Source organism: Haliotis rubra, unplaced genomic scaffold, assembly GCF_003918875.1.
Source record: "Haliotis rubra isolate DU_JTF1 unplaced genomic scaffold, ASM391887v1 Scf91, whole genome shotgun sequence".
Taxonomy (NCBI): domain Eukaryota; kingdom Metazoa; phylum Mollusca; class Gastropoda; order Lepetellida; family Haliotidae; genus Haliotis; species Haliotis rubra.
The window spans coordinates 1,815,081-1,839,024 of NW_025767646.1; the positions used below are offsets into that span (position 1 = coordinate 1,815,081).

General features: G+C 38.2%; 1 protein-coding gene across 13 annotated transcripts in view; it reads right to left on the bottom strand.

Moving 5' to 3' along the window:
• The window catches only part of LOC124264135 (dipeptidyl peptidase 4-like), a 541,860-nt gene that overhangs the window by 91,122 nt on the left and 426,794 nt on the right, over window positions 1–23,944 (bottom strand). The window contains exon 1 of one of the 13 annotated variants that reach the window (XM_046698866.1): window positions 13,025–13,212. The exons of 11 other annotated variants lie outside the window; for them this stretch is intronic. In XM_046698866.1, coding sequence (XP_046554822.1) covers window positions 13,025–13,063 — 39 coding nt within the window. In that variant the 5' untranslated portion in view covers window positions 13,064–13,212. Of the gene's footprint in view, window positions 1–258; window positions 357–13,024; window positions 13,213–23,944 lie in introns of those variants that run through there. One more of the 13 variants, XM_046698870.1, reaches the window with a different exon arrangement.

Sequence of the window (23,944 nt, forward strand, 5' to 3'; positions counted from 1 at the left end):
AATCATCAAACCAGCACACAATTTCTTACAAACCAATCACGGATATGATGATAGCAATTTATGTAACTGTTTCTAGTGATTATTCCCCCTACGCTGCCGAAACAACGAACACATCTCTGCTTTACATGGCATTGATTTTCATCCAGTCTGTAATCATAGCTTGCAATAATAAATCATAACATACATGACTCAAAAACGACGTAGGCAAAATCAATTCTATTGTCAACCTGTTCTGTCAATAAAAAATGTCGGCCTTACCTCTGAAGGAAACATACTGCAGCATCAGCCACTGCGTCAAACTGTCATGTGACTCGACAATCACAACATCATCAAATCACGAACATTTTATGCACAATTTGTATTTTCGACTTCTTTCATGGATCCAGGTGTAAATCCAAAAAGAACTATATTTCCTACGAGGTGATAATACAAAAGGTTCGGACACCATTTAATAGCGATAGTGTTAACATGGTTCTCAGCAGCTGACTTGATGCATCAGGCTCAATAATTGCCAGCACACAGGTAAAACCTACCTGGCGACTCGTACCGATGTGTCGCTGGTGCCATCAGCTACCATCACACAGAAAGCCACAATAAAATCAATATGCCGACTGACTGGCACACTAAAATGATGTCAAATAATTAAACACCTTCTGTTCAGGGATAACACACCGTTTATTATGATGGATGGGCTCAGGGTTTCCCAATGGCCTACTGGTGCTTTTCCGGGAATGATTGTTTCATTTTGTAGGATCAGTGACCTAATGACCAAGATATTAATGTGCCTCTCTAACCACATTGTAAAAAATTCATGGATAAAAGTGTAGGTAGCATGTTGGTTCTTTTTTTCCTATAGGAAGAAACAGTGAGTGAGTGATCAATATCACTGCAGAGGACACCAGAAATGGGTTTTTCTATTATGTGGGGGATCTTCAGTGTGACAAGTGAACGCTTTTACCACCGCCCCTAGAGGAAGAAATATGTATTTGGGCACTGTTCAACTGTTCTCAGATACATGATTTGATATTTAGCGGTTTTACTTAAATGTGAAATGATGCAAAAACTTCATGTCAGTTTTAACATATTTTCTTATTCTTCAGTCATCGATCTGTCTTACAAAGTCAATTAATATGCATATAAAAGGCACAAAATATTCTTTATGTACAAGATTTAACGGAAATGAATAGACTAAATTGTATCAGCCAAACACAAATAAAGCGATTTCATAAGCCCTACAAGAAGCAGTTTTGTATATGATTGCTGCGATTATTAGCATCTCAGTATTGTTCTCCCTGTTTGAAACACAATTAATCTATGTCCAAAATATTTTTATGGATTAAACTTCTTTTTAATTTCTCTCACGACGTTTCGAGACCATTCCAGGTCCCTTCATCAGGTGAACTGGCAGTTAGGACTATGACGTCGTCACTATAATCTAATCATGAAGTCTTTGTAATAGAGGAAGCATGACATTTCTGTACTAACATCACATTGATTGATGAAACTTTCTCCTCAGAAATAGGGGTGGTGGGTAGCCGTGTGGTTAAACCAATCGCTCATCATGCCGAAAACCCATCTTCGAGTCCAAAAATGGATACAATGTGTGAAGCCCATTTCTGGTGTCCCCTGCCGTGATATTGCTGGAATATTGCTAAAAGCAGTGTAAAAGCTATACTCACTCACACACTCCCTCCTCGGAAATACAAACACATCTGGCACTCATTACCTATCAGTTCTCATTGAGTAATCACCTGATGCTATTTCTAAGGCAAAGCAATGACTGATGTCACGATTCCCACAGGTTGTCAGGTTCTCTAGTAGTCCCAGACTGGTAATGGCTCCCAGAAATAGAGGTATCACATTTACAAATATATATCTACAAAATAACAAAAATTACATTCCAAATGCACCCAAGAAGAATCCTTGAACAGAGGCAAATATACGATGGTTCTCAATAGCCTCCTTGGGTTATGAGGAAAGGTAGCCATGCTGGGATATTGTGAAAATGGCAACTTCTGGTTCTCACTTCTTTGTTTGACTGGACAAACAATAACTGAATTGATATCTTGAATAAATGAATAAATCTATGACTTTATAAACGAACAAACAAATGCGTTAATGAAAGAGGAATCAGTGAATGCTGCAGGCAGTAAAACCGTAAATAGCTTGAGTGAGTGAGTTTAATTTTACGCTGCGTTTAGCAATATTCCAGCAATATCACAGCGGGGGACAAAAGAAATTGGCTTCACATATTGTACCCATGTGGGGAATCAAACCTGGGTTGTTGTTGTGACAAGCTGATGCTTTAACCATCAGGCTACCCCACTGCCCCTAAAGCAATCATGTATGCTACAACATTTGAGGGTCACTTGCCCACATCCATAATTTTTTTCTGGGCATTCTTAAGTATCTAGTCGCATCAAGTTCACTGCACATGAGCAAAACAATGCTAAAAATAACAAAGCTTGCAAAAACAGTGTAACTGAAAACTAGACTGAGATAGTGCTTATCTTACCAAATTTCACCTAAAGTGGGATCAGTTTGTTTATGCACATGACACAAACTGTTATGACAGTTGCCAGCTGTGCAAGATGGAGCAGTTGTTGTTTACAAATATGATAATGTGAGTGAGTGAGTGAGTGAGTTTGGTTTAATGTCGCACTCAGCAATATTCCAGCTATATGGCGGCAGTCTGTAAATAATCGAGTCTGGACCACACAATCCAGTGATCAACAGCAGGAGCATCGATCTGAGCAATTGGGAACCGATGACATGTGTCAACCAAGTCAGCAAGCCTGACTACCTGATCCCGTTAGTCGCATCTTACGACAAGCATAGTCGCCTTTTGTCGCAAGCATGGGTTGCTGAAGACTTATTCTACCCCAGGAATATGATAATGTAGGTTACATGTCCACTGCCTATTCATATGCCCAGGATGCGCCTACTCGTTTAAAACAGTCCCAGGGCAATTTCGTTGGTCATTGAAGTCAATGTTTTGGCATTATCATTTGCTGATTAGTTTTTATAGTTCACAGACACAGTTACTCATAGTAATTCTATAGCACAGTTTAGGTCAGTAGTCGACAGAGTAATTTGTTGATGTATTACATTCATCACAGAAGTCATCTGCTTGAGCTGTTTAGATGTTATTAATGTTCAACAGTATTCAAGTAGTACGAGTCTAGAATAGTCAATCCAGTGATTGATATTAAGACCAACAATCCATGTCACATGACACTGTATCAAGTCACTAGGCCTAGAAACCAGAATGGGTTGCTAGGGACCTGTTCAACCCAGGAATACCCAAGGCACAGGTTGGTATGAAAGTACAGCACTCTGTCTAATTCTAACCAGCTTGGGACCGGCTTGGGACCGACTAAAAAGTCTGAATTAGACAGCAGTCCGAGGTACACAGATTTTAATGTGCATTCGGAATCTCACATCATTCACATTTTCTTCAAACTGTGATCTGTAATCTTCCTTTTTCTTCAAAATGTCAGATACAGTTTGTTTGCTTATCTGGTATTTGTCGGCCAAGTCTTTCTGAAAAATCTTTGGAATAGCTTCAGAATCATTGATTAGATTTATCTTGGTTACAAGTGACAATTCAGTATGCGGGCCGACACTTTGGTCCGAAATCCAAATTAATGAGAGTCCGAGATACAGAACTTTTTCATTATGACAACAAAGAAGGATTACATTGGGACCGTAAGTTCAGTCCTGTTTATACAGCAATCCGAGAAAGACAGAGTCTGAGTTTGACAGAGTGGACTGTATGTTCGAAGCTTCTGCTCTAAGATACTCATAGCTCAATGAATAATTTGTAGAACTGCCGTCGGTCTATCTGGCTTGCTATTTGTGATGACATTCAACCACTTACTTCGGTTTGGATGCTCATCCCATGAAGATCTGGCGCAATGCCTTCAACTGACAGACTTTATTAGGGACATGGCCAGGACAGCTTCTGACAGCCTCCTAAGATGGTGTGAAAGGACTAGAGATACTTCCGACAGTCCACACTGAGACAGACGGTGCACTGCCATGCATAAATGATGTTTCACATTCACGATTGGAAGACAAGCCTACTGAGCCATTCCACTGGCTCTGTACAAGGAAAATCACTCAAGATGTAACAGACAAATCCAGTCTGTACCATCAGGATCGTAGGAATAATAGAAAGATGGAGAAACGTTGTCTACAGATTGTAAAAGAGAGACAGAGAGAAATTACACTGTTGTCCCATGGCATCTTCACCATTTGGCGCAAATGTGAAATTAACTTGCTAATGTTAGTGAGTGAGTTAAGTTTTATGCCGCTTTTAGCAATATTCCAGCAATATCACAGCAAGGGATACCAGAAATGGGCTTCACACATTGTACCCATGTGGGGAATCAAACCTGGATCTTCGGCGTGACGAGCGAACGCTTCAACCACTAGGCTACCCCACTACCCCTTGCTAATCTTAACCCTGTGACAATATACAGATCCTAACAGACCTGAATCGACCATGACAGACTTATATATTTACTGGGAAACTAGAAACAAGTCATGAATTAATCCATTAGAGACATATGGCATGAAAATATTAAAATATTAAACCAATTTAATACATTGCTCTGCATCTGTCCAGTTGTATGATTTGCGTATATCCTTTTAATGTTATTGCTTTGATAGCAATCAGCTGATCCACTGAAATGAATAAAAATTGATTTGGCTATTTTTTACCATTTGGGTGGCATTATTCAAGTTTGCTGGCACCAAACCAAGAATTATTCCACTATATCGATAAAATATATATTTCACTGGTAACAGGCTGGCTGATATTTTGCAACATAACGGAGAGTTCAACTGTAAACACTTCAGCTCGAAGGTCAACTTTCCCATCTCAATGATAGAGTTTGGTTGGGACCAAATGCAGCATTATTCAACATGCCGCACTTTATTAATATTGATATATGAAATTTAATATAAACATTTTATATCATATTTGTGTGTCTTGACAGAAAATGCCACCACTCTTGTAATGAGCTTGTGCAAAACTGAGAGCAGAAAAAGGCAATGTTCAGATAAAAGAAAGTAATATTCTAATGCTTGAATGTAATATGGCAGACATAATCCTTGAATTTTGCTGACGAGTTTCAGTGTACTTAATGCTTAACTGAAGCAACACATAAACACAAGAGACGTGATATGTGCATTATAGGACAGATCATTTTTTGTTCCATTTAGACAATATTTGTAACCAGTCGTACCTACATGATAGTGGAAGAGATATCAAGGTCAAGGACACCAATAACAAAAAAGTCTCCCACCAGCCGTTCTTATATTACAGACATCTAGAACAGACACAGTTTCTTGCTTGACAGGAATTTATTTTCTTATCACTAATGCTCTTTGCAGACAGATTAAAGAATGAGATGTTCAGTATAGGCTTAGTTTAGTTTTAGTTTAAACATATTTTATTCACAATGTGAAAGGATAGGGGACAAGTTCTTTCAACTATTAAACCCCTCTCCAAGATATTTACAATAACTAATTACATCACAAGCAATTATTAGAAACAGAGAGAGAAAGACTGAAAGATAATGGGGGAAATGTTATAATACAAAAGGTGTTAGATAGAAGACTACTGGAATAATACAGTATAGGCTTGATCAATATGATAAAAAAATCACCAAGAAACCACTGTGTTGTTTTTGAAAAAAAAAATTAACTGTGTTTTTAGGAAAGTGGTAGCAGTATAGAAGTGGTTGTTAGGTAACTATGACCTGTCAGTACCACCCAGAGAAGACAGAGCTCCTGATGACTGAGAACACAGCATCATGTGGGTGAAGATTCCAGCTCTGCTCAGCAACTGAATGAAACACTTCCATTGCCTTGCAACACTTGTATCTGCCCTAGATAGACATATCAGTTCTTTTACTGAGAGTGGCGGTGGGGTAGCCAACTGGTTAAAGTGTTCACTCGTCATGCCGATTTCCTGGGTCCGATTCCCCACATTGGTACAAATTTGTGTCAAGCCCATTTCTAGTGTCCCCTGGTGTGATATTGCTGGACTATTGCTAAAAGCAGCATAAAACCCAACTCACTCACTCATTCGTTTACAGACACACATCACCTCATCCTTACTGTAAAATGCCCTAAAGATTATCTTCAAAATTGTTGAGCATACAGACAAAAGTTTAATCAAAAGGAGATAAAATCCTGAAAAATACTAATGCCATTGCATGATATTTTGTTATGGATTCTGAAAATATCTCTACCTCGATATGAGCGAGTCAGACTTTAAAACAAATATGGCTTCACCTGCATAAACAGTACTGCATGTATGCATGACAAGCCTATAAACACAAAACCTTGACCTTCAATGAATATATATTTCCCTTGCTTATCAATTTCAGTAACATCTAACACAATATGAAGGAGAAAAGGCTATGACTACAGTTGGTGCACTTTAGAGTTATGATAAAATTGTTCTCTTGCTAATGACCAAACACTTAAAACAACATAATTACACTCAAACATTACAATCAGTTTTAGAACCAGGACAGTCTGTTAACTTGTTAGCTAATGGGTACAACCAAACTGAAATCACAAAGCATCAAACATAATTTAACCAATATAGCCAAACTGAGTGAGTGAGTGAGTATGGTTTTATGCCACTTTCAGCAATATTCCAGCAATATCACATCAGGGTACACCAGAAATGGGCTTCACACAATGCACCCATGTCGGGAATGGAACCAGGATCTTCAGCGTGACAAGCAGATGCTTTAACCACTAGGCTACCCTGCCGCCCCCTGCCAAACTGACCTTCTCCAGTACAATCAAATATAATTTCACCAGTACAACCAGTACATTACATCCTGATAGTGTAGATCGATGCTCATGATGTCAATCACTGGATCCACTGGCCCAAATGGGAATATTTACAGACTGCCACCATATAGCTGAAATATTGCTGTGTGTGGCGTAACACAACAGACATAACATCCATCCATCCAACCATCCATCCATCCATCCAATCATCACCCATCATCCATCCAACCATCCACCTACCCACCCACCCATCTAGCCATCCACCCATCCACCCCCACTGCCCACCCATCCACCTAACCACCCATCCATTCATCCACCCAAACCATGCCCACAACCAAGCTGTATCTTGTCAGTAGCACCAACCTCTTAAGCACAGTAGGCTAAGCTAAATCCCAGCACAATCACATCATATCTCCACAGTATAACTGTACACTAAGTATGTTTATTAGTAATACGTCCCCACACCCACAACCTACTTCAAGTGTGGAGTAACAGAAACCCGTCAAAGCTCAAACTGCCCATCAAACACTGAGTTAGTTACCTTCCTGTATAAAGGAATGCCAGAAGAGTTCCAGCCTCACTTGACAAAGAGGACAAACGAGCCTCCCTCCTCAGTATCTGCTGACTAATGAATACAGAGACACTGAAAACTGATTATTGTAAGATACCAGGGATTTGGGGAAAATCAGTTGTATTACTTTTCCTTCTTGAGAAAAGCTGCTGATTTGGAAAGGAGCCTGAGGCTCAGATTCATTTACTCAGGTACAATCTGATGAGAGGGCAGACTGAGTGGTCGGTTCTCTAACACTGAGGACTCTTTGGTCACGTCTCTGTATAGATCTGACATGTCACTTTCTTGTCCTGGTGACGTGTGGTGGGGTAGCCTAGTGGTTAAAGCATTCGCCCATCATGCCGAAAACCCTGGGTTCAATTCCCAACTTGGTGTGAAGCCTGGTGTCCCCCGACATGGTATAGTTGTAATATTTCTAAAAGCGGAGTAAAACTGACTCAGTCACTTGTCCTGGTGATGAGAATAAACAGCTAGTCTGAGACCAGTGAAAGACATGAAGGACGTGTTGTTTTCTCTCTAATCTGAGTTGGATATAGAGTTAGTTTAGTTTCACGCCGCTTTTAGCAATATTCCAGCAATATCATGGCGGGGGACACCAGAAATGGGTTTCACACATTGTACCCATGTGGGGAATCAAACCTGGGTCTTCAGCGTGACAAGCGAATGTTTTAACCTCTTGGGTACCCCCACCACTAGTTATATACAGAAGATGGGCTAGTTGGACTGAACTGCTGGTAATTTTTCCCATCAATTTTACCAACATCTATTGATATACATTGACCTATATCTCGTGGGAATTTTGTTACTATGTGTGAATTATTCATCATAAACTGCAGACCAACACCCTGAGCATAATTTCATTTCCAGGAATGATTCTTCAACACATCATACATACACAATATACATCGCAAAGGCCGAACCAGTGTCCCTCATATATAGATGCTGTAAACTGTGAGAAACAGTGAGAAACATTGGATATATTATTACCCCAGGTCGTTCAAGATATGCTTTAGTTTATATATATACTTTGAGATTTCTATAATAGTATTTTCACATGCTGCTTGAAATTTGGCAGTCAGATTATATACTATGAAGACAATGTCACACATGAGTGAGTGAGTGAGTTTAGTTTTATGCCGCTTTTAGCAATATTCCAGCAATATGATGGCGGGGGACACCAGAAATGGGCGTCACACATGAAAAAACCTGTATCTGAATCTCATTGTGGGATAAATACAAGTATTCAATTTCAATTTGTCTTCGTCAACCAATGTATATTTTGTCTGTTAACAAACTAGCACTGAAATCCTTCCCTTTCCTTTTAGTTTCAACAAGGGAGCATTAAACTAGGCCAGATCATTAGAACCCTGTATAAACTAAACTCATTAATTCCACACTGTGATGACATGCTGGAGGAAGCCTCTTGACATGCTGGCTCCACTCCCAACTTGCCAACATCTTGAATAAAGGCAAATATTTGTTGCAAAATTTAGTTAACTGAAATCAATACCAATTGCTTTTTTGCTGATAAAAGTTCCAGTGAACTACCCAAAGCCAGCCTTTACACTATGCTCTGAACTGCGCTCAAATCAAGTCAAAATCTGAAATGGACCTCGTGTAAAATCAATAACATGTGGCCCAATTTTGGAGAAAAGCAAAAAGCTGCCATTGAGACTGGGAAAAAAATCAGAAGCTTCTGACTCTACATTAAAATTGCAATGGCCTGGATGGTTCCCTATTTATTTTAGAGTTTTATTATTTACGGTTTGCACCATTGCCATAATATAAATGCTTCTGAAATATCTCATTCAGCAACAAGATGAGGTCATTCAGCTATTTGGGTATTTGACTTCAGGCATATACGAGGTTGCTTTATCCCTTAGAATTTGACATCAGAACTATATGAGGTCATTTTAATCCTGAAGCTCTCCATGTGAACTAAATAGGAAATCGTGATAAGACAAGAAAACAACAATTCATTGTTAATGTTGTGGAAACAAAATCTCCAGATTGCAAAAGTCTTTTTGGTAGACTCTTGATAGGATATCTGACTCATAAGAAACCCTAAGAGAAATGACATTTTGAAGCAAGGCCATTAGATAGCTATGTTCTCACCAAGAATTCATTAAACCATGTAGAGATGACTGCATGACGGTCATGAGCATGTAAACTATGGGAACAACATTGTTACAGTATGATGACAACCTCTTCCTTCCTTCAGAATATGTCCTGGCCCTATTTGACATCAACCATTTTCCCGGTTAGTATTCCTCAGGAATTCGTAACCATTTACTAGCATATTCAAACATATTTCATACAAACACATGGTATTACACCCGTGAAGATCCGGGTTAGAATAGGTCTTCAGCAACCCATGCTTGTTGTAAGAGGCGACTAACGGGATCGGGTGGTCAGGCTCGCTGACTTGGTTGACACATGTCATCGTATTCCAATTGCATAGATCGATGCTCATGCTGTTGATCACTGAATTGTCTGGTCCAGACTCAATTATTTACAGACCACCACCATATAGCTCGGATATTGCAGGGTGAGGCGTAAAATCAGTTAGGAATCAATCAAAATGTATCACTGCTTCATTTGTCAGTGCAGGTGATGAATATTGAGACTATTGCTACAGATCATCTCTGATCATATCTCTCTCACAACATCTGTTTGAACACTAGGTGCGATTCCTTAACCACTAGAATACCTTAATATGGCACATTATTATAGTCAGCTGATCTCAAAACAAAACTGAGATATCAAAATCAGTTCTTAATGGAAAGTGTGGTCTTAGAATCAGGCCACAAGGATTGTGTGGTCTTGGACAAGCACAGATGGGAAGAGTTGTTTTAGAATTGCCCCAATTATTATAAAAAGTATATTGTCTTAGACCAGCTGGGTCCATCTGGAAAATCCTTTTCTTTACAAGGAACAACTGTGGCTCTTTGGTAGCATATCTTTCTGGGTGATAGAAGGAGGGACTGGGATTGTAAAATCTAGTTTGTCAAATTCTTGGTCTGTAACCTGATTCCCAAACCATAGATTAAAACCGTCGACACAATAGATTAAAACTGACTGCCTCATAGATTAAAACCGTCAAAGTTACGGTCTGGACATTCTTGTTCAGTCATGTCAGTCGACACAATGAAGCCATCCTCATAGGACATTCTGACTGCCTCCTATCTGAACACTGCTTGAAATGCAGTGTGCCTCTTATCACACAGACTTACATGCATGTTCAAAGGTGAATTATTGTGGGTCTTAGGGCTGCTTCATATAATGCTGTGTTCAGAATGCAGAAAGCTATTGTTGTCAAATTAAGTATATTTACAGTTCATAAGTCATCCTTGAGTGGATGCTAAAAATTCTCTAAGTCACTGCCTTCACCTTCTTGCTCAATCTTGTCATTTGGTTTTGAAATGCTTGTTTTAAAAACTGATATTGGGTTTTAAAATGATCAGTGTAGAAATTGTCTTGATACTGTAAGTAACCTACTGTATCAAATGCTCAACTGGTCGCAGGTTTATAAGTATCTCACATTCCTTATCAGTCAGTTGTTACATATGTATATATAGGCATATAACAGATAACTATACAATTATACTGCAAACCTTGTCATAGGTACCTGTTATGCCCACATTCCTTTTCATAATCAACTGTTATAGACCAACATTCTATTCATAGTTAGCTGTTATATACCCATGTTATATAATCTGCCTTCCTTGTCACAAGCAATGGCTATATTGCCATATTCCTTGCTATAGTCAACTGAAACCCATGTCACATTCATCAACTGTTATATATCCACATTGCTTGTCATAGTCAACTGCTCTACTAATTTACCGTGTCATAATTAACTGTTATATATTTACAACTTTCTGTCACAGTCAGATGTCATATATCCTGCCTTCCCTGTCACAAGCAACTGTTACATACTCCATATCACCTACTCTGTGTGTGTGTGTGTGTGTGTGTGTGTGTGTGATGCGTGCGTGCGATGCGTGTGATGCGCGTATGCGTGTGTATGCACATGCGCCACTAAGATAGAATGATGCTTAGACACTAACATTAATCAATGGATTTTTGTAGGCCATAAATCAAAGTTCAATATCTTAAAGATTTTTTTACTTCTGACTAACAGGAAAAAAGCTCCCAAATCACCCTCACGTCTCCAGAACATAAATACTTCTTATTCAAGTATCTCGTCTCTATCATCATCTTGCCAAGGTCGACACACACATTATGTTATAAGGACATCAGACGACAAATTGAACAGAAAAATACCACATACCTCAATCTGTCTGTGGACATCACATAATGCTGTTATCTACATGCAGTGTTACCACATGGTACAGATGGCGTCAAGAGAACTATGGTTACAGGCAGAGCCCACTGACAACAAGATTGACGAAACGCTTCTTAAGCTTCAAGAGGAAGTCCGATCACCATGTGACAAATTAACACAAGAATATATTAACCAGGGGTTTCAACTTTTTCATTAACAGATGTATTTAGATACCTAAATTGTGGATTGTTCCTAGATATTTTTTACCAATTCCATAAATCAACCTTTTCATTCTGATATTTCTATCAACCCAGATGTGTACATATACTGATATCTCTAAACAGACAGATTTACACTTCATAAGGTCTTTGTGAAGCAAGATTTGCATCTAATGTTTAATATGATACAATTTGCATTAGTACACACGATATTCCCAGTTCTGGACTGCTAGATACCCAATTAAAATGCTTGACCAAAATATTGCAATAGGAAGTCTTCCTTGGAAAAATGAAAAATCAAGGAAAAATGTCTAATGAAGTATCTCATCAGCTTCCATTGTAAGGTCTAATCTAAGCATAGCATTACCTTGGTATGTATTTGATAGAATGTTAAATAATTGATGGAAGCTGGTTGAACAATCAGGGCCACAGTTAGGTGCTGTTAAAACCATGACTTGAAATCTAGTCAAGACTGTGATGTAACATGTCTGTGTCATGAATATTTTATTTATCTCTTCCCTCTCCAGATAGAATAATGCGGAAATAGACAATATTCTTTTGAGACTATAAACTCGTCAAGTTCGTGTAAAATCAAATGAATTGTTGTTATACTTCAATTATGAATATTTCAGTCAGATGAAAATGAAATACTACTAATCACTTCTGCTTGAATTCACTGTGAATATATATATAGTCCAGAAAGACAGATATTTCCTACAGACAACCAATAACAAGTATCACACTCTCAATGCAACGAAAACCACAGTTCTTCAGTGGAACAAATGGGTTTTAAATCGACATACACATGATTGATAGCGTTCAGTTGAATGGCCATCACTAATCCCAAATATCTGATTGATCAATGAAATCTGAGCTACATCACTAGAATATGGCCTTGTGGTGAATATAGGCATACTATATGGCATATATAACACTTTTACAGCCCCTATCAACAACATAGGTAGCCTGTGTAACCAGAGACATGAACCCAGTCGAAGCTTGAACATCAACATCACAACATCCCACTTCTCTCTAATAACTGGTGCACGTGCAAAAAGGTTAGAAAATGGTGAAAATGGTGAAATAGGTAAAAAATGTGTAAATTGGAGTATAAATTGTTTGTCATACTTGTTCCGCTGATTGAGCTCCCGGTTTCCTATCTGCCATGGTAATCCCGACACTGCCAAATAGTGGTGAATTAGATACTGCAAGAAATGCTAAATATAGCAATGGCAGCCGTTGGTTGAGTGTGCAGGAATCGCACACAGGATAGCTGGATGGAGGTCTCCAGTGCTGGAGGAGAGAATCCCTGTACTGGAATACTGGAATCAGGAGAGGGCACACACAGGAGGGTGGCCTTCTTCACTCATTACTCAAGGAGAGGATCTCCAGCTTGTGGCGCTGTCTCTGGGTCACACACTATAGATACTGAAGGAATGTGATGTGTGTTTGGGTACCAGTGTCACTACTTGTCTCCACCCTGACTGTACATGCTTGTTCTGGTTGTAGCTTCTAACCAGGTGTCATGAGCTATCTATCTGCCCGACATGTCAAGGTTTTCTGTGGTAATATGGGTGACATCAATACTACAGTATTTGTTGACTTCTGATGCAGTTTGACACACTTGATGTACACCTGTGTCCTGGAACTAGAACTTGATAATCCAGACTTCAAGTATTGATATATTTGGAAAGGTGTGGGTTACTTACTGATGTAAATTACACAATGTTAATACAAAACCTGGTTAACAGGCTCTTGTGTTGATACAACATATGTGACCGTGGTAACTTGTTGGTGGGAGGGAGAAGGTTATAGGATGGTGAGAGATGGAGGTATCAGGATTTGGGCTGGAGGTCATAGGGCAGAGATGAGATTAGGAGGGAGGCGATGGAGTGAGGGTGGAGTCAGTTCTGGGGGTGAGTGAATGGTGAATGGTTGCTGACAAGGGCTATATATAATGGTGGAAGTAAAATTAGGATGTTGAGATATGGGGTGAGATTGGAGTTGGGGTAGACTAAGGCTTAGTGTCTGAATATATATAATTTTGATTGTAACAAATAAACCCCTTTAAATTGAAAAGGAGCCCATGGGAGACCTGAGATTCGGAACCTGAGGAAATCTAGACTTGCCCCATTTACAGCTTTAGCATTGCAAGGGAGGGCTAGGCTGTAGGGAAAATAATTTGGTTCAGGGACTGTGAGACAGACTAGATGTGGGGGGAGTGAATGGTGAATGGTTGCTGACAAAGGCTATATGGTTGCAGTAAGATCAGCATGGGAGAGAAATGGGGTGAGATAAAGGGCAGGCCTACCAAAGAAAACTTTCCCACTGTGCAGAAAAATGCAGAAATGCCCACATTAATCGTGGAAATAGTAACATAAACATAATACCTCACTACTGCAACAGTAAAAAGGGCAACGAAAAACTAAGAAACTGCAACATTTCAGTGAACTTTGAACTGTACTGGAACGATCAGGTCTTCTTTCCAATTTCCGAGCAACCGTGAATCACCTCGCGTAGAAAAAGTATTAAATATGTCGAAATAATTGCTGTCAATCGTTTCATACGAATGGAGAGTAAACTTGCACACAAGTATCATGATGATAAATGCCAAATTATACAACAGAAATACTTAAAAAGGAATGTAACTTTTGTCCAAGCTGGAAAATGTCAACATGTGGTCGAGACTTCCTCTTCCATGTGCGCATGCGCAAAATCGAAGTTGCGGGCTCCTCATTTTATGATGCAGTGTTAGCGATTTAAAGTTGCCGCTTTTACTGTTTCAGTAGCGAGGTATTATGTTTATGTTGCTATTTCCACCATTAATGTGGGCTTTTCTGCGTTTTTCTGCACAGTGGGAAAGTTTTCTTTGGTAGGCCTGAAGGGGCAGGGGTTGGTTGAATAAGTCAAAGGGCAGAAGATTTAACATGGAATAATCAATGGTGATGATGTAGCATGGTTGTCAGGGGCCTAAAAATAGGCCATACTTCTGAGAAAAAAAGCATGAAGGATTGGGCAAGAAATGGAGGGGTGAGATTATCTTTGAAACAAAATGTCCTTCCTACCAAGATTCTACAAATATCAATATGCAAAAAATATCAATATGTATCACAACACTTTTGTGACATCACTGTGACATTTAAATGCCCATTGTGATGTCATCCGGTTATATGGACATCACAATCAATTGACATCATGTCACCATCAGAAACTGGTTGGTTCTACTATTTGTACACATTGAAGACATTGCTTATTAATGATGAGAAACTGGAAAAGTGGGAAGAATGCTTTTGTTGATATATCCGATATCAGGCCACTCGAAAGGAAGTAACTATATACCCATCAGTTCCTGTTGAAAAATCAGATCTTGTATTTTGGTTGATTATTGTGGTATTTCTTGAACATAACTGTGTTCAACAGAAATGCCAGTCCTCTCAACAAAGGCAGTTAAGTTAGATCTAGGCCATTTATTGTCCACTATCACAAACCATAAATAAACTTAATAAACCAAATACATAAACTGAGGTTACAGCAGGACTATCTACTCATAAAACTGTATGAAATGGTTCTAATCAAGCTTACACATGGACAAGGAAATCAATAACTTTTTGAATTACATATTATCTCCATGGCAACATGTGGTGTACAGTTTTCACTTTACATGTAGAAATATTCATTCAGTGGTTCTACAGTAAGTCTCTAGTGTGCAGTGTCCTGCAAAATCACATAAGAACATGGCATCATGCATTTAGATTCATTCAATTCAGGAACAAAAAGTTTGATTGATAAGTATATCTCATATTCTTAATTACTAGAATTCTCTAAAATATATTTGACAAAATTATCTCTTGAAGATTTCACATCTGAGACAAAGAAGTTAAACAAAAAGAGGATAATTAGGATAAATAGTCATAGTTAATAACTCAGGTGGATTCTATCCTAAGAACTGATTTGGTTTGAACAAATTCATTCAAAGTGTCAAGAACTATCGACAGCAGATTTCCACTCTGATGCCATTATCATCAGTTATTTCCTGCGACACGATCAGTTTTGATGGTGAGATGTTGCACATTGTGTTTCCTGCTCAACAAAACAGGTAATAAAAGCACTGAAGAACATGTATAATGCAAGTCACGCAAGCTGTAGCGGGCGGAAGTGTATGGAGACACCTTCCGTGTAACACACACCTACTAATATGCACAGGCTGTTCCAACACTGCTCCAGAGTTCTCATCACAGATCTCAATACAATGTATATAATTACAAATCTGCACAGAGGATAGCGAGCCAGTTTGGCAAACACCATAAAACTTAGATTGGTTTTAACACATAGAAAATATATTAGCAACAGGCTTAAAAAGATTTTTATTACCTGGTTACGGACTGACACAATAATGTATAGTCAAACATCTTTCAGTCAGACCAAACTCTATTTGGGAAATTAACTGGATTAATATATTACCAGATTAACAAAGGATGGATGAAGAAAAATGTTGTACTTGGGATATGTTGATCTTCCAAGAAAGATCATCTTGATGAGTGATTATTGTCTGCCAGAGAGGGTATGTAAGTCCCGACACATTCAAAGAACTACCCATTTGTATAATCACAGGATATGTGTTTTTTATTTTATGGCTAGATTTGTTTCCGATTGCTAGCATCTTAAGGGATGATGTAAATAAATCTAAGGTAGCGAAAGTACTATAAGTCCCCATGGTTCCTAGTATGGTGATCTGCCTTCAGTTGTTGGCGATCTATAGCTCGTGTTTATAATGTATCGTGTATAGAAATATCGTTTTATGGTTATGTGCTAGTTTTATATGTAAACCTGTCATATTGTAGTTATTTTACTGTCCCCTGTTGACAGGTATATCTATAGTTTAAGTTCATTTTTATTAATACAAAGCTTTCATAGTCACGATAGTGCCGATGTGACTTTAAATTTTAACTCACTCACTCACTGATGAGAGAGTATGGTTTTATGCCATTTTTAGCAATATTCCATCAATATCATAGTGGGGGACACCACAAATGGTCCTTACACATTGTACCCATGTCGGGAATCAAACCCAGGTCTTCAGTCGCGAACAAACGCTTCTTTGTATGAGTGTTCTACTTGATCTCATTTAACACAATCATCTGCAATATTCAGGATGTATCATGGCCGCTTGTCAGTAATCTATCCAGCAAACAGGAAAATAACGGTCATCATCCAGGCCTCTGACCACTCACTGATACCCCTACTAAAACTGTACTTCCTTTATACCAGTCTAACTAACATGGCTTGATCAGGTAATAAAATGGTTGCGGCAGTGTTTACGATCAACCCATACAAAACGATAGGGCCATGCACAGGTTTTAAACTATACACCGCTGGAGACATATATAACAGAAATACCAAAATACATCCAATAAAACCAAAACAAATTCACACCTCATCAAAATATATTATCTGATAAATGATGTCCAAAACTGATGGTTCTATGTCAAAATGTATGTCTAGAGCCAGAGGCTCCCCCTGGTGGTGGGTGAAATTGGTCAGGAAGCGAGGCTATTAGCAGCTGAATGTTCCACAGGAAGCAGTGACTCTCTGTGTTCCGATGATCCTTAACTATAGACATGTCTGCCCAATACATACACTGTATTCTCCTGACACAGTCATCAATATCTCACCAGACAGGTCTATATGTAAAACACACCATTAATTTCCTGAGAAGCCTTATTATCCTGGAAAGTTTTACTATGTGACAAGATGAAAGAAACCGAAAAAAATCCATCCCAAAGTTAGTTCATCATAAGATCAGAACGGAAGCCTAACATGAAACATCATTTTTTCAAACAATTATACAATAACAGCACTGTTTGTTTTGTAACAAGAGCAAAACATATTCTTGAAAATGTCCAATCTAGCTTTCGCAACCTCACTGGTCTACCCCTGTGCATTGATTAGGACTGACTGACTGAGTATGGTTTTATGCCGCTTTTAGCAATATTCCAGCAACATCACGGCGGGGGACACCAAAAATAGGCTTCACACATTGTACCCATGTGGGGAATCGAACCCGGGTCTTCGGCGTGACGAGCCAACGCTTTAACCACTAGGCTACCCCACCGCCCGCATTGAGTAGGAACAAAATGTTGTGCATGCGTAAATCTGCTATCACTGAGTATGCACGATTTTTTTTTTTACTTCGATAAACACAAAACGTATTGAAGTAAATTCTTTGTCAATCGTTTCAGAATTTCTGTTTTGTTTTGGACAAAACTTATGTCTTATTCCAGTTAAATGTGGAAAGAAATAAGATAATATTTAGACAATGCCCGTAAAAACTTCATCTACCAATATTTCACAGCAACTGCGTGAATGAGATGATTTCAATAGTCATAGTTCATTGGACATTTCAAAACCATTCTATTCTCACTTGTGAAGTTCTTACAGAAGATTTCATAAGAAAACTTTGTTATATTGAGTAACACTTACATATTATAATAATAATAAAGATAATATTTGTGTATAAGTTTATAAGGAACTTCTCAAAACCATTCCAAATTCAGATTGAAGTTCTTAAAGGTCCTGATTTTATTAAAATTAAATATTTGCCAACATTTATATCTAAGTATATAGCCATGTATAACCAGGGTATTTGAAACTAAAACATATGTTAAATTTTCAGTTTCAAATAGCATGGTTAAAGTACATAAAACATATGGTTTTACATTGTATGGAGGTTGTTTCAAGTTCAAATGAAACCTCTTGGGCCAAGTAATAGGCAACACAATCTAACCTTATCAATATTGTTTAATGTTACTATCAGCATGAAATAAATAATTTCAACAGAAAACAAAGACTTTCTTTGTATTACAAACTTTTAAAGAGGGTTATATCAGCATTAGCGGTTGGTATCAATAATAAATTCACTAGTTTGAATCAGTTGTGAAAATCTGTAACATAAACAACCTACGTAAAAAGTTTATTTTGTCAGTCTAAAGAATACAAGCCCATTTGATCACAAAATTTACTTAACACACAAATACATAAGCTATCAACGTTCAGTCGGCTTTCTTGTGGGGAATGTTTCAAGACAAAACGTTTTCATGTTTTCAGAATACATATCAGAGAGGACTCCCACGTCTACAGAACATAATTGCACCGAGATTAAAAGCATGATTGTTGTTTTTACGTCCCATTTTTCTAACATTCATTTTTCCATCATTAAGTTGGCTCATTTTCTTTACACTTTAATAGTGTTTATTTCAGGAGTAAATCTTAAAAAAAAGTTGTTTCTCAAATTGACAAAATAATGAAACCATGCCGTAAATGTCTGTTGTTTTGAAACACACATTAATGGCATGTGTTCTTTTTATTGAAATTTCTCAGCAAAGCTACAAATGCTGGTTAAAATTACTGTCAAGAATAAACTATAGCTCAGGCATTGTCAAAAACATTTTGATTACTCCCTACAGTTTGTAGTTGTTTGCTGAACCTGAAGATCAAGCATCGACAACAACCTGGTTCCCAGTAATTTTAGACTTTCTGGATAGCTTGGCATACCAACTTTTTGTCTTCCAAAGTTCAAATGCAAAAACAAACTCATACAATGAAATGCAGTGTATATTCTATTCCACCAAACTATATTCAACTTACTCACTGTCTGTATCAATATTACTAAAGTATTCACAATATTAAAATTATAGTCTAAAAACAATGTTCCCATACTTCTTTCTATCATTTGTTTGAAAGTGGAATTTTCTATTTCACGTTTCCCTCCACCAACTGACCTGAATTTGGTCCATCTACATAATAAAACAATCATGTTTCAAGCATCACACAAGATGCAACTTTTTTTTGCTTATGTCCATCTTGAAACATATCAAATATAATTCAAACCACAGCAACATCATGTTTGATTACCTAAGCCAAAATACACAGAACCACCTTTTAGGGTTCATTTTACCAAATATTACAAAAAATTGAACATGTGCCCTCAAAAAGTATCTGCACAATCGATATAAACACAAACCACTTAAGACGTACCCACATTGATTATCGTACTGGCTACAAACACGTGGCCAATGCGGAACTGGCTGCTCTTACTTTAATGGCAATCATCAAGCACACTTTCATCTAAGTGAATCAAGAGTTGCTGATACAACAGTTATTTATGTGACTCTGGAAACTCATTGACGTTGATCGCAGATCATTCATTAAAACAAACATAACACGAAAATAACAACAGAATGGAATGTGTACCGATGAGTTAGGATTGATCTTGTGGGAGAACCACAGCATTGTCGAGACCTTGATTAGATTCAGGCAGAACAGTGATGAAGAAATGTCAGTGAAAGGTTCCTAGGTTAATCTGAACAGTAATCACCAGCTGCAGTAAGTGATGGCAACTGATACCATCTTTATACAATCCCTCTGTCCTTGCTGACAATACTCAACAATGTCATGACATATAACAACTCACAGGAATCACTGGAGTGAATGAGGTGAGGTGAAATGGGGTTTAACGTTGAACTTCAGAATATTTCCCTCATATGACGACTTGCATGCGTGTGTATGTGTGGCTGCTTGTACTAGCCCAGACTTGAGCTGGTTTTATAGTGCTAGCTTACTGAGATACTATGCCGCAGTTAAGCATGAATACCCCACTCAACCACATTATACTGACTGAGCCGACCAATCCTTATTGTACCCATTAATGCCGAGGGACAGGGAGGGGACAACAAGTACCAAATTTTAACATCTTTTGGTATGACGCGGCTTGGGATTGAACCCACGAGCTTCCGCTCTCCGGGCAGATGCTCCAACCACTACACCACAGAGGACACCAGAAATGGACTTCACACATTATGCCCATTTGGGGAATCAAACCCAGATGTTTAACATAACGAGTGGACGCTTTAACCACCAGGCAACACTAAAGCTGTGTGGAGAAGCAACTTCATCAGAACATTGTGTTTTGTGCTTGTCATATATATTCATATACTTTTAGCACATAGCATGACTGTGTGTGAGTCATTTTGTTTGATTTACACTCATTCTTGTACAACCTTCATACCCAATATGGTAGCTCACTGTCCAGGCCATCATGGCCTATTTCTATTTTGTGTATTTTCAATTATGTTTCCTAATTAACATTAGCCCCAACATTTGGAAATGTAACATATTGCTTGTGATTGAGTGTCCATCACATACAGCCTTAAACATGCCATTATTCAACAGGTAGAACATTTTCAAGATACAATATTGCTCACTTATTACCGATGTGACAATAAATATTAATTCATTTCCTCACTGACGTATAACCTCAAAACCAGATTCAAATGGATATCTAGAATAGCTGCGTAAGAAAAATACCACCAATAATTGAAAGGCTAAAAACATTATGTCTGGTGACACATATATAGATCAGTTACAAATTACATTAGCGAGACCTTTCTTGGACTCAGACATTCTTAGAGCATCTTCAAAGGCCAGTCATGTTCTGATCCATTCCGACTGATAGAGCGTTGGGCAGCAGAGTGAAGCATCAGAGATATAATCCCTGGCCATTGCATAGCCAAAGGAAGGGGTTGCCCAGTGGTTAAAGCGTCCGCTCATCACACTGAAGACCCTGGTTCGATTCTCCAATGTGTGGAGCCCATTTCTGGTGTCCCCTGACGTGATATTGCTGGAATATTGCTAAACGCGGGGTAAAATCAAACTCACTCACTCGCTCATAACAAAAGGCAAAGATGGTACTTGTTGTTCCACTGCCTGGAACTTGGCATTAAAAGGGTTAATATCAACAAGTAATTAACTGTATATGCCTATCCCTAAGGGTTAACACTATAAATGCGCTATCAGTTAACACTGGTAGACACACACAGCCACACATGCAGAGGTCATGGCAACACAAGCGCAATAATCTCGAACAATATCAAAAGCAAACATTCCCGTGACACCACACCCTATCGCTCATCACAAACCAAACATACCAATGATATATTACTTGTCATCTATAAATTTTGCTACCCCTTCTGTCAACCAACCACTAAGAAAAGACATACAACTTGAAAACTACTTTTCAATATCAACAAGATTAGAGGTGTAAAATTTATACCATCATAACCATATTTATATGACATCCATAAAGTTTGCTTTTTATGTGTATCACTTCTGAATGCCATTCAAATGTTTTATCAACACGATAATCATAGTGAAATCTTGTCTTTGATCTCTGCGGACACGTGCACCAGACAATCTCTGTGGAACTGGTATTTCACATGTATGTCAACTTACAGTAGTACATCATAGTGTATCATCACCGAGAGAATTTTCTGGATATATTGCAAAAGAATTTTTTCATTCATCATCACATTCTGTCATCATCTTAATTCGCTTTGCGTACATACACTTTTTATTTCTTTGTAAACCTATCCATCTTCATTAGCTTTGATATGTTTTCTGATTTTGTGGATTTATATTTCATTTACGGAAATAGTTGACAAGAATTGTTCCTTGATTAGAACCCAGAATCTTCAAAGAGGACATTTGTTGAAGAAACTGTGACAGTGATATTGGAAATATGACCTTGGCCATGGCAAATGATTGCAAAAACCACATCAAAAGGAATTTCTTTTCATTATACTGTTGATGAACTGGAAAAGGATCAAATATCAAAGGTTGCATCAACAAAGGCATATGGACAATGCAGCTAAATTATTATTCTCAGAGTTGCTTCTAGGCCTAGTGGGGCGGTGAGGTAGTCTAGTGGTTAAAGCGTTGGCTCGTCACGCCGAAGACCAAGGTTCGAATCCCCACATGGGTACAATGAGTGAAGCCCATTTCTGGTGTCCCCTGCCGTGATATTGCTGGAATATTGCTAAAAGCGGCGTAAAACCAAACTCAGTCAGTCAGTCAGTCAGTCTAGGCCTAGTTTCAGAATTAGTAAAGCTTTATCCTTTTCATAAACTAAACAAATAACAGTTCATCAATACATAATATGTACATGGACATCTCATTCTAAACTCCTGTCTGTCAAAACCTTGTACAAACCTCCTATCTGTAGAAACCTCATATAAGCCTGGCTTCAGCTTCTTCAAACTTTTTATCTTGGGGTTTTGTTAAAACATTTAATGGAATTAATTCAAATTCTATTTAAACCACAGAAACCTTCTGATGAAACTGACGTCCTATAATTAAACACATGTCATAGTCATTGGTGTCTTTTCATATTTACCTATCACCAACCAAAGATGATCAGGACCATGTTTGCCACCATGGCCTGCCTATGGAAGCATGCTCGTATAATTTAATCAATGTTAACAGAAAACCAAACAGGCTGTCATCATCAATACCAACATCCCAACTCCTTCTCCTGCTACAATGAGTAAGGTGTTTCAGCTTCACTGATGTTTTGCCAAGAAACATACATTTCTCTCTTTGACAGTCATCAATAATGATATGCATTCCACATAAGAAATGTCTTTATATTTAAGATATACCCATAATGCACCATAACAATTAATACATGTACATTTCAACTCGGGAAATAGAAGTGACAAAAATGTTTCCAAAATCATACTAATTCAATACTAAAAGAGCCGAAAAGACTACCCTGAACAACCAGTAGCATCTGTCACAAACACATGCAAAGGCCTGTCAACTGACAGCTGAAAGAACACAGGAACATGGGGTTCATGTCAAGGGAATTGCATCGGACATCCTGTTGGCCACAGATGCATCAGCTAGAACAACATATTTCTACCAAAGCTATTATAGAAATTCCAGTACCTCTGACACACTAGTATTGGAAAACAACCAATCATTGCTATCTATGTAACCATCATGAAATAAACATACAGAGTGAACTACTTATGCAGCCATTATTGTCCATCTGGATACCTTGGTTTAATATTAACTAGTTCAGCACTATAACCATAGTAGTGTATACGCCGGGTATATCAAACTGTACATATATGTCTTATCTAAATGGGGTGGTGGGGTAGCCTAATGGTTAAAGCGTTGGCTCGTCATGCCGAAGACCCGGGTTCGAATCCC